The sequence below is a fragment of the Saccostrea cucullata genome, unplaced genomic scaffold (genome assembly GCF_032062105.1).
Source record: "Saccostrea cucullata isolate Sc308-1 unplaced genomic scaffold, CSIRO_AGI_Scuc_v1 ctg2505, whole genome shotgun sequence".
In the NCBI taxonomy this organism is placed as follows: domain Eukaryota; kingdom Metazoa; phylum Mollusca; class Bivalvia; order Ostreida; family Ostreidae; genus Saccostrea; species Saccostrea cuccullata.
In genome coordinates this window covers 54610-66035 of record NW_026935558.1, presented here as the reverse complement: position 1 = coordinate 66035, position 11426 = coordinate 54610, and the positions used below count along the sequence as shown (strand labels likewise).

The window sequence follows — 11426 nt, the reverse complement described above, 5'->3', positions numbered from 1 at the left end:
TTGATTACTGTTTATATCTAACTTTAGAACGTGGTGTCTCTTTGTGCGGTGATTATCGTAGTTACGTCAATAACGTCAAGACGTTATGCTGCGGGATAAAATGTATCATTTCTTTAAACGCACTAAAAAAGGTCTTATAGATAGAGTAGAGCTATAAAATTTTGTATTTTGTATATTCTACCTATTATTTATCAATTTCCGCAAAAAAAGTCAAAATGTATAAAAATTGTCATAAGCACCCTTTTCTCATGGGCGCATGTATGTTGAAAGCCCAGTATGATATAGTTTATTTCTCTGTCAGTAAGGGAGAATCTAATGTAAGCTGGGCTTACAGCGACTAGAGCTGTTGAAACTGCGTAAATGATTCTGGACACACTTGCTCTACTAGTACCATGAAGAGCTGCGCACACAGTTCCCACTTGCATAAAATCGAAGAGGTACCATAACTTGCAGTGAAGTTGCTAAGGCATGATATCCGTTGGTTGGGTGTTCTATACGATCACTGTGTTCATTACATATATCAAAAGATAACCTGTCGTGGTAAACGAAATTTGTCTAAGATGTCACATATAATCTAGTGGGTTCTTTCTGTCCCCGAAAACACGCTCACGCCTGATGAATTGCCTACTTCTCATCAAAACATAAGCCGCTGCCATGTTTAGTATAGACGTAAGACAAGTATCTGGATGTCGTAAATTTTGAACAATCTTATCATAAGATAAACCACTTTTGTGAAACAGCTATGATAAAACTTAAGACAAATTTTGGTCTTAAGACAGATTTCTGTCATAACATAGCTTTGTGAAACTGGTCCCAACTTTATTTTCCTATAATAAGTGTTCAAGAGAAGTTCAAGAGAACAGCAACATATTTACAAGAACATTTGGGAGAAACCTGATAAAGGTATGCTTATTTGTATTATATAAGACGAATTCCTAATTTCAACAATGGTGAATTATTATGTCAACCCGAGATTCCTTTGTCGTTAACTTAACGCCCATTAATTTGACTTGACATTTAGCGTGATTTGAGCTGGTCTCAATTCCACACTAAGCACGTCCTATTTTGCCATATTTATTTTTTCTCAGCTGGTAGAGCATTTGACTGGAGATGCAGGAGTATCGGGTTTGATTCCCGGTCCAGCCACACATTTTCTCCTTTCCTGTTACAAAACTTAATTAAGATCCAATTGCAATTACGTACACGTGATGTTATATTTGAATGAATTAAATGATTAATATGTTATTTTAATGTTATTTTCTCTGGTAATGCAAATTTTCCTGGTATAAATATGATACATTTACTCGTGCGTTTCAGACTAGTGATTTGATTATTTGAAACCGTTCTCTTAACAAAAGTGCAACTGACAAGCTGTTTGATTATTGAAATATTCAGTGTGCAGTATTATATGGAAAACCTGGATTCAACTAGTGGCTAGTGCCATAAAGTAAGATTTATTCATCTATCTTAAATTTACCCACGTTGCCTTGTTTGTTGCTCGCTTATTAGATAATGATGTAACTCTTCTGTGTTTATAAACAGAGAGGACCGTCGAAGGTGCCAGATTTACCGTTACACCGATTATTTAGATTACGGAGCATTTAATTCGTAGTGAAATGACCCAGAAGGTGCTATTTAATAACCCTTCCAAGTTACAGAAGGTGAATATTTATTTGTTATAGTTGCACATTCTCCACTTAACCTTATATATTTGTTTACATTAGCAACGTCTGCTACCGCCCCTTCTTTTTCATATCGTTGCATTAAGGCTGCAAACATGGATTATGGATGAAAGATCGCATTTGGTGGATGGTAACAATGAAAAAAACACAGGTAAGCACTACTGTGCGTTATGACACTTAATTTATGTCCTAAGTGTCGAGAACAACATATCCCAAACGAATGTAAACAACACATTCAGTCCTTGTGAAACGGCTTGGTTCTACTTCCGCTTTCAATCAAAGCTAATAGATTATAAATAAATTGGCATAAACTTTTATACAACTTTAATGCATAAAGGTATATTTATAAAATTTACAACATATAAAAAGATTGTTTTAATTTTGTTGTCAAGCATACATTTATTACAGTTTTCTAATTATTCACCGAAATAATATGGGAATAACGTACGACATTTTATAACATATGTTCAAGATGACGTCCCTTTGCCTTTAACATTGTTTGAACACGATTTCTGAAGTTGTTCACCACAGCTTTACAGGTATCAACAGAGATTGATCTTATTTCTCGTGTTATTGGTGCCTTTAGTTCCTCTGTTCTTTGTGGGGAATCAGAATACTCTCTGTCTTTTAAAAAGCCCCACAAGAAGAAATCAAGTGGGTTCAGATCAGGGGAGTGGGGTGGCAAAACATTTGCAGTACGATAAGAAATTAATTGATCACCAAACGTGTTGTCAAGCCACTGGAGAACACAGCCTGCAGTGTGTGGTGCAGCGCCGTCCTGTTGAAACCATACATTGTCCAAATTTACAAATTTTCGTCTCCAAGAGCTGGTAGAAATTTAGTTTTCATCAACTTTAAGTACCGATCTGAATTTACTGTCACTGCATCTCCTTCGCTGTCCTTAAAGAAAAAAGGGCCAATTATTCCACTTGAACTTAATGCAGCCCACACAGTTACTTTCTCACATTTAAGAGGTTTCTCCACAAAAATTGGATTTCTCCGAGCCCCAGAATCTGTTTATTTACAACATTGCTAATATGGAGGTGGGCCTCGTAGGAAAACCATATGGCATGTGTTAGCTTCCCAGAGTCGTGTCTGTTTAAAATCCAATGGGCGAATTCCAAACGACTTCTAATGTCTGTCTTTTTTAAATGTTGCATAACACTCATCTTGTACGGGATCAATTTTAAGTCAAATTTCAGTATTCTGTGAACACTAGATTTACTAACTGTGCCATTTAGTTCATGTACTACCCGTCTTACTAATTTTTACTGAGTTTCAGCGATAACTATATCAATTTCATCAATGTTCTCTTTTGTACGGACACTCCTTGGTCTCCCAATACCAGAATTGTGTCTTCTGTCATGTATATATTGCCGTTAGCTTCAAGCTTCCTAACAAGTCTGTGGAATAGCATTCTGTTAAGCACTTTCATTCCAGGGTGTTGTTTTTTCATGGTCCTAATGACTGAAGTAGCAGATTTACACTTTCTACAAACTGTTCACCTGAAGGTTCATCTTAAAATGTGATTACATCATTATGGTGTCATAATTACTTGAATCTTTAACAGAATTTCCCGAAATTTTGACAGATAAAGTTTTTAGCAAGATGCTAGAATTTGACAAAATATCTTTTTAATAGCTTTTGGTTTCTATAGATATGGATGATTAAAAGGGTAACATATGTTTTTGGACACCCTGTACACATATATATCTACACTCCGTAGTAATGTGTAAATATCAACGCTAAGATAAAACAATAATCATAAGTATTAACTATGGTTTGCACAAGGTATTCATAACATTATGCCCCTTCTTTCTGATCATTTGTCCTCAAATTGAAATACATAAGAAGGCATGGATGGATAGAGACACGGTGTTTATGGAAACAGTTGGTATGGAAAAGCAAAGTATGATTATGTACAATGTATGAAAATGAAAAGATAAACAATAATGTGTACTTCAACATATAACAATAAAATAGCTAACAATTAAATACAATACATACCTTCTACAAGTTAATAAGATTATCAACAGCAATATCGCTTAACATCCACATAATGCCAATGAATTCCATAATGTCACAAGATACAAAACAATATCAATAGTTTTTTTTTCATTAAGAGCAGCAATTTTCATTTGTAGCAGGTTCTCAAGCTCCTAGAGACAAAAGAACTGTGCTTCCCTCTGCAGGCAGAACAGAAGGGAAAGATGTGGCAGCTCAACTCCATGACGAAGGTAGTTCAGAATTAAAATAAACAGTTTTGGTCCACGGTCGATAAAGTAGGTGTATATGTTATCCATCACATATGGTTTCAGGGGGGATGATGGAAGGATCATCCTAGAAAATGGGAGCTTGGGCCGGCCTGCATTGTAGGCGCACTGGTCTCGAATTTAGTTCCACCGACATTCAGATCGATTTGCTGTTTGCGAGATTGGGCCATACCCTGGAGTCGAATCAGTTCCTTGAGTGTTGGAGAATAGGCCGGGGCTTCAGGACAGTTAACAGTATACTGATTGGACGGGAAGAGGTCCAGTTCCAAAGGGTTCACATGGACAGACAAGGCTGTCGAAGACTCGGATGATGACGAGGAAGCTGATAAAGAGGATCTAGAGGAATGTCTTTGCCCGGCTGTAAGTTAGCTGGTGCAAAGGATGGTATGGTCAAACCTGGTGCACAAGATGGTAAGGTCACAGAGGGCGCCAGTGGGGGAATGGGGACAACTAGGGCTGTATCAATATACCGATATACCGGTATATATCGATATTTTGCTACCTGGCAATAACCGATACAGAAGCCAGCCGGTATTTCGATACGAGTTGAGTTCGGAATGCAGCTTAAAACGTCGGGATCGGTGTTCTAAAATTAGCTTTAGCAATGGCGGCGAAGAAAAGTAAAGTTTGGAACTACTTCGCAAAAAAGAAAAATGATAACTTTGCAACTTGTAATATCTGCAAGGATTGTAATATCTGCAAGGATATGGTTGCAGCATCTGGAGGAACGACTAACCTTAGTGTTCACCTATTACGCCACCATAAAATTAATTTACAACATCAAATTCGGCCGCGTGACAGAAATAATAGTGAACCCTCGTGTAGCACAAGTAAGACTATCGGTGGAGGCGATGAACCCTCATCTAACACTAGCAAAACCGTTGGTGGAGGCGATAAAGAATCTTCTTCTGGGCGTTTTGGTAAGACAAATTACTCATATGTATACATAAGCGTTATAAATAAAAGCGTTCTTTAACTTGCTAGCTTTTATTTCATAAAGATGATCACTCAAAAATCCATTAATTTTCATAGTTTCGACTGTTAACCCATGGAGCATTGCTGAAAAAAGTAAACTATCTTCCATGAAGTCCAATGAAATTACCAATGCTATTCTAGCATACATAGTACATGATCTACGACCTCTGAACACCATTGAAAGTCCTGTATTTAGGTAAGTTTTTTATGCAACTGTTCTTGAATTTATAAGCAGCCTAAACAGTTAAAAGCAAACCAATCTCTCTCTGCATAATTTTTTATTTTTTGTTTAATATAGAAACATGATTAAAGCCATGGAACCCAGGTATCAGCCCCGTAACCGACAAAGACTCAGCGAACAAGTCATTCCAGCATTATTTGAAACAGAGAAAGCAAAACTTTTTCAAGAATTACAGAGCTCTCAAGCAGTCTCCCTCACAACAGATGCCTGGACATCTAGATCTGCAGAATCATACTTGACAATAACTTGTCATTTTGTGAATAAAGACTGGGAAATGTGTTCCAGAATATTACAAACAGAAAAACTTCATGGGTCACACACTGGAGAGAGAGTTGGATATGAACTTAAAACCTGTATGACTAATTGGGCTATTCAGAACAAAGTTAATGTAATGACTGTTGACAACGCTTCAAATATGACGGTTGCCATAGAGGTAACAGGTGCACAAAAATTGGGATGCCTAGCCCACACTCTAAATCTTGCCTCAAATAAAGCAATGTCTATTCAAGCTTTGCAAAGAGTTCTTGCAAAAGTGAGATCAGTTGTCACCTATTTTCATAAAAGTAACATTGCCACTGAGGTTTTAAAAGAGAAACAAATTGCCCTGCAGTTACCCCAACACAAACTTATTATTGAATGCAAGACCCGCTGGAATTCCACTTACCAAATGATTCAGAGGTTTTTAATTCAGAGGCCTGCGGTGCTTGCGGCACTTCTTGATGAAAGGATCAAAAAGTCTAAAGCATTAAGTGGAATGACAGATCATGAAGTTCAAATTTGTGAAGACTTTGTCTCTGTCATGGAGGTGATGTTAACAGCTACATTAGTTCTTTGTGAGGAGAAGACTCCTACCTCTGGACTGATTTTGCCCCTGCTGGGAAAACTATTGCATCATTTTGAGAGAAAGGAAGGGGATTCTGATTTCATATTAACATTGAAAAATGCTGTTGGACAGAATCTTGCAACACGATATACTGACAATAATGTGCGAATGTTTTTAGAGGAATCCAGTGCTTTGGATCCACGAACCAAAGGCAAGCCATGTATTCAAGCAGAAACTTGGGAAAGACTGGAAGAAAAGTTGTCTGTGATGGACTTAAATGTTAATGCAATCAAGACAGAGGCAGATGCTAGACCAGTGAGACCAGTCAACATTCCACAAGTAAATCACATTCCTCTGCCAGCACTTCCAACCATTCTAGATCACCTCAGGTCTGGTAGTTCAACTGAGGATGATTCAGATAATGAGGTTAATTTAATTTGTAATTTTAGCATTTGATTAATAATTTAATTCAGATTTTCAATTGCTAATACATTGTCAATTTATCATGATTCAATATTAATAATTAAAGTTTGATTTAATACAAATGATTGTTGGTTCTAAAAATCTTGAATGTCATTTATTAAAAATATTAAAAAAAAAAACATGTATGTAGAGAATCTAAAATAGTATGTAAATGGATTCTAAAAATAAGATAGTTTTGTAAAAAAAAAATATATATATATATATATATATAAAATTATTAGCATCAATAGTTCATAAGTTCAACACTTATTGTCATGAGATATCCCATTCTCTATTCCTTTTCAGATTTCAAAACCTAGTGAACAAAAAGTACCAAGAACTGCTTTGGAGTCTTTGTTTGGGGATGATGAGGTTTTAGTCACAGGTGAAGAATTCATAACTCCTGCTGAATTAGCAAGAAAAGAGGTAGAAAGCTACAAGGGACATAAACCAGCCTCGATGAAAGAAAACCCCTTAGCATGGTGGAAGGAAAATGAAGTTTATTTTCCAAAACTGGCCAGGCTTGCTCGCACATACTTTTGTGTACAGGCAACATCTGTTGCCTCAGAGAGAGTGTTTAGTACTACAGGAGACATTGTTTCTGCAACGAGAGCCTGTTTGAGTCCAGAACGTGTTAATGAATTGGTCTTTTTGAAGAAAAATATGAAATTTTAAAATGTTGACTGTTAATTTTTCATGATATGAATACTGATCTAGTTATCTTTTTTTTTTATTTTCTGCTTCTTTTTCTCTTGGATCATGGACTCAAATAGGTCCGTGTTGTTATTTTTTGAAATAAACTGTAAAAAAAATCAATTGTGTCTTTGTTTATTACAGATTTTCTAGAAAGTAAGACTAAATTAAGAATAGGTACAATATATCGGATATCGGATTTAAATGTATCGTATCGTATCGAAATCTTGGCACCAATACACAGCCCTAGGGACAACTGGTGCTGGTGGTGGAATGAGCACAGCCGGTGCAGATGGTGGCGTGGGCACAGCTGGTGCAGATAGTGGAATGTATAGCCTCTGGATCTTTGCGGGCGACAGAAATGGATCTGGAGATATGGGCTCTGTGATTGGCTAGTAGGTCTGAAGGTTCAGGTTTTTCTGTTTAAGAGGTTTCTTGGATGTGCTGACTTGTTTTTTCATGTGCGGTTTGACGCGATTCTCCTTTGAACGTTTGTTCTTTTCCTCAGGGTTGATGAGGCATGGCATCCGGTTAATCAGGGAGATAACTTTTTTTCTTAAAAATGGCAAATTTCTGCTCGTCAGGTGAAGTGAACTGTCGCGTCTTACGATTATCGGGGGAGAAGGATGATCCAGGACACTATGACTTGTGATTGTTTGGAGAGTTGTACACTTGCTTACACTCGCTACATAGCCACTGTGTTGCTCAATCATATGACGCTCACATTGGTAGCGTTCTTCAAATTCAAAGTCGGTACAGATATCACGCTTGAACATGCAAATATTCTGGAAATGAAAGGTATGAAACTGGTAAGTAAACATGTACAGGTCAAGATACATTTCTATAAATGTATATATTCATTTAATCAAATGGTAATTTTGAAATAGGATTACTTTTAACAGAAATACTTTGGTGATGGTTATAAGCTTTTTGTATCAACTATAGGTGAAATGAATGAAGAATGAAAATAAAAACTTAACGACAGAGAAATCCAGCTATGGTTTGAACCAGGTGGGAACACTATCTCCCAGGTAAGGTTTTAATTTGTCGTGGTGTACAACTTTTGCTTTTGAGTGGGGTGACCTTTGGATTCTGAAAAGAATATAATTTTTATGGGTAACAAGGAAAGGACAAACCCAGGGTCTCTGGAGTTTTTTGCATCTCTTTTTGGTTCTAGTAGGGTTATATAACCACACAGTATCCCCTTTTTTATCAATGTTGGCATTACTTTGGTTGTCATATCTCCTTTTCATAGCTTTGGTAATATTTTAGATAGGGTCAACTGGTCATTGGACACCTTCTCCAGCACCAGGTGTGATTTCAACCTCATTCATGGTAGAATGGATATCATCACTTGGTTTAAAGCACACTTCATTTGACTCACTGGAAATATCCATTGTTAAATGATTTGGGATAATAAAATGGTTATAAAAATATTCTTGTGAAACTTAAGTTTTCTTTGTCAACTGCATGGTACAGAAAAAATCCCACTTCTGACACCAATGTAACGAAAAAAAAATGCCGTGCTAAAATATTTGTATTAAAACCCGGTAAAAATAATTCTTACAAAATTTGTTATAATAATACGTAGGCTCTGTACCTTTAGTCAACAAAACAAGAGAAAGTCTTTGTATAAAAGAAACATATGATTTATTGTATAAAAGTACATGATAAAATTTGGAACCTCCAGGATACTTTTGGAAGGTGTAAAGATAGAAGATGCACCACTCTGGAAGCGAAAGTGCAACGATATGGAAATGAAGGGGCGGTAGCAGACATTGCTAATGTAATCAAATATATAAGGGAAACTCTGTTAACTGGAGAATGTGCAACTATAACAAATAGATATTCACCTTCTGTATCTTGGAAGGGTTATTAGATAGCACCTTCTGGGCCATTTCATAATGGGTTAAATGCTCCGTATTGTATAAAAATGAAGAGTTTCGCTATTGTAGTTTTCATACAAAAAAACCACAGTCGGCCCCCTTAAAATACATTTTATGTTCCCATTTATTTTTACTGACTGGTAATTGCTTGGATCTAGTTTTGCCAACCTTATTAAAAAAATATTTCTGATACCATCAAAAATATTTTAAAGAATATATATTTACCTTGCCCATGATGATTTCCTTCACATCTCCTGCCTCAAAATGTTATGCAGCACGATCTAGGCGACGGAAGTTGTAAACTGCTCGGCCTTGTACCTGGCGAACGATTATAATGCGGAGGATCGCCGAAAATGGCGGATCAGGAATCGCTACTGCGTCTAACGGTACATATTGTGCTTCGGCAAAATGGGGACATCTATAGGACCACCATCGAAATGAATATTAAGATTTAAGATGAGGTTGTTCATTTCTTCTTTTGTCTTATTTTTTTTAAAGACCACTCCAAACTCTTCTGCTACCCGCTGTAACGACTTTATTTTTTGCTTTTTCAAACTTTCGCGGGTCGCCATCTTACTCTGTGTAAACGTTGCCATGAGGCTTTGCCTGAAATTATTTACGTAAACACAGTAATATTATTGGGAGAAAAAAAATAGTCTCAATAAAAAGAAAAGTGAAATTATTTACGAAATCTTACTTAATGATCTACTGCAAAATTTTTATTCGTGTTGATGTCAAAGTACATGTGAATCTTTCCTACTCTTCTATTTTGCCTAGGTATTATGTGCATGCATGCATATTATCTTAACCCCTTACATGGCATATAGCATTTCTTACGCATCTAACTTGAAAAACGAGTAAAGTGTGAACAAACGTTCATAACTTTGTTAATACTGCAAATATCATCGTAAATCTTGCACTGTTGGAAAGTGAAAATAATTACGATAAAATGATATATGAGTTGCGTCAAGCGAAAAGGGACCTTCGTGACATAAACGTAATTACGTCACAATAGCGCTTCAAAGACGTGACGTCTAGTCTGCGCGTTTGCCGATGAAAAAAAAATTATACGATAAAGAAAAACAGAAATATATTTGCGTAATACAATTTTTTTTTTAAAATAGACACGCCTAAAACTGTCTTGAAAAAAATGTTCAATATCATCAATTTAACGGTTTTCCTAGTAATTTTTTTCAAAAAATTATATAAACTATTTTAATTTTTGATTGTTTATGAATGGTTTAATTTATTCGTTCGCTGTCAAAAATGTTCATCAACAAATCACATAGACACGCCTAAAACTGTCTTGAAAAAAATGTTCAATATCGTCAATTTAACGGTTTACTAGTAATTTTTTTCAAATAAGTATATAAACTATTTTAATTTTTGATTGTTTATGAATGGTTTAATTTATTCGTTAGCTGTCAAAAATGTTCATCAACAAATCAATGTACGTGCATAGGCTCTGAAAAAAATCGCTTCTTTTGCCTTTCCGACTGAGCTCCAGTCTCTGCAGATAAGCAGGTGGTCCCTAGCCTTTATTTCAATGTTTTGTATTTTTCTCTTTTGGATTTTTTTTTTTTTTTGGGGGGGGGGGATATGTAACACATTCCAGATTGTTTCCCCGTTAGACAGAGAGGCCCGAGAATTGGCGACTCAGTGCCCAAAGTTTATCATCAGAGATTAAAAATTCGAATCAAGTTCACTGATTCTCGCATGGTTGAAAAAGCATTTTGTAAATTTAAAAAATATGAATGCAGCAGCTAAGAAACTTTGTCTGTATAGCCATGTCATAAAGTATGAAGCGGCAAAAGCCATACGGACTTCCGTACATGTATTTACTCAAAATTAACACGTCACCTTCGGCGCAACAAAGGTTTGAAAATTTAACTGTATGACGCAATAAGATGTGAAGATATTAACAGAGGGGTCATTTTCAAAACTAATTTGTGGTCTTGTTTTCATTGCCTAAATTAATTGCAATAAATTAAAACTAAACACGGTAACTTAAGGTAAGCTGATGTTGTTGAAGTCGAAAATTAAGAGCGAAATAGGTCATGTATTGAATAAGACGCATGTAGGTCATTAGTTTTATTTTCTGATTACTGATCTTATTTCAGGCATAAACAGTAATTCCGGACTATAAATATGAGCACATCTTGAGTTTGTAATCTTACATAATATTGTAATTAAAAGGTTTGATTACCCCCCCCCCCCCCCCCTGTTTTTGGATGTGCTCGTTTGAAGACTTTCAAGGATAAATTCCGATTTTTTATTTCTTTCTTCTCTCTTTTTTAATTAATTTATTTTTCGTTTCGATTTCGCTTGTTCATTTTCGTTTTCACGTATTTATTTTACTACTAATTTCTTCTTTTTTTTTTAGTTCGACCA

At 35.9% G+C, this 11426-nt stretch overlaps 1 protein-coding gene across 1 annotated transcript; it reads left to right on the top strand.

Moving 5' to 3' along the window:
* Positions 1–1784: 1784 nt before the first annotated feature.
* On the top strand, positions 1785–7545 carry LOC134243208 (E3 SUMO-protein ligase ZBED1-like). The gene is made up of 10 exons (XM_062725439.1): positions 1785–1833; positions 2214–2377; positions 3827–3919; positions 4211–4315; positions 4641–4875; positions 4988–5126; positions 5229–6420; positions 6763–7072; positions 7294–7305; positions 7394–7545. The coding sequence occupies exons 1-10, from the start codon at positions 1785–1787 to the stop codon at positions 7543–7545; spliced, it is 2451 nt and encodes an 816-aa protein (XP_062581423.1).
* The last annotated feature ends 3881 nt before the right edge of the window (positions 7546–11426 follow it).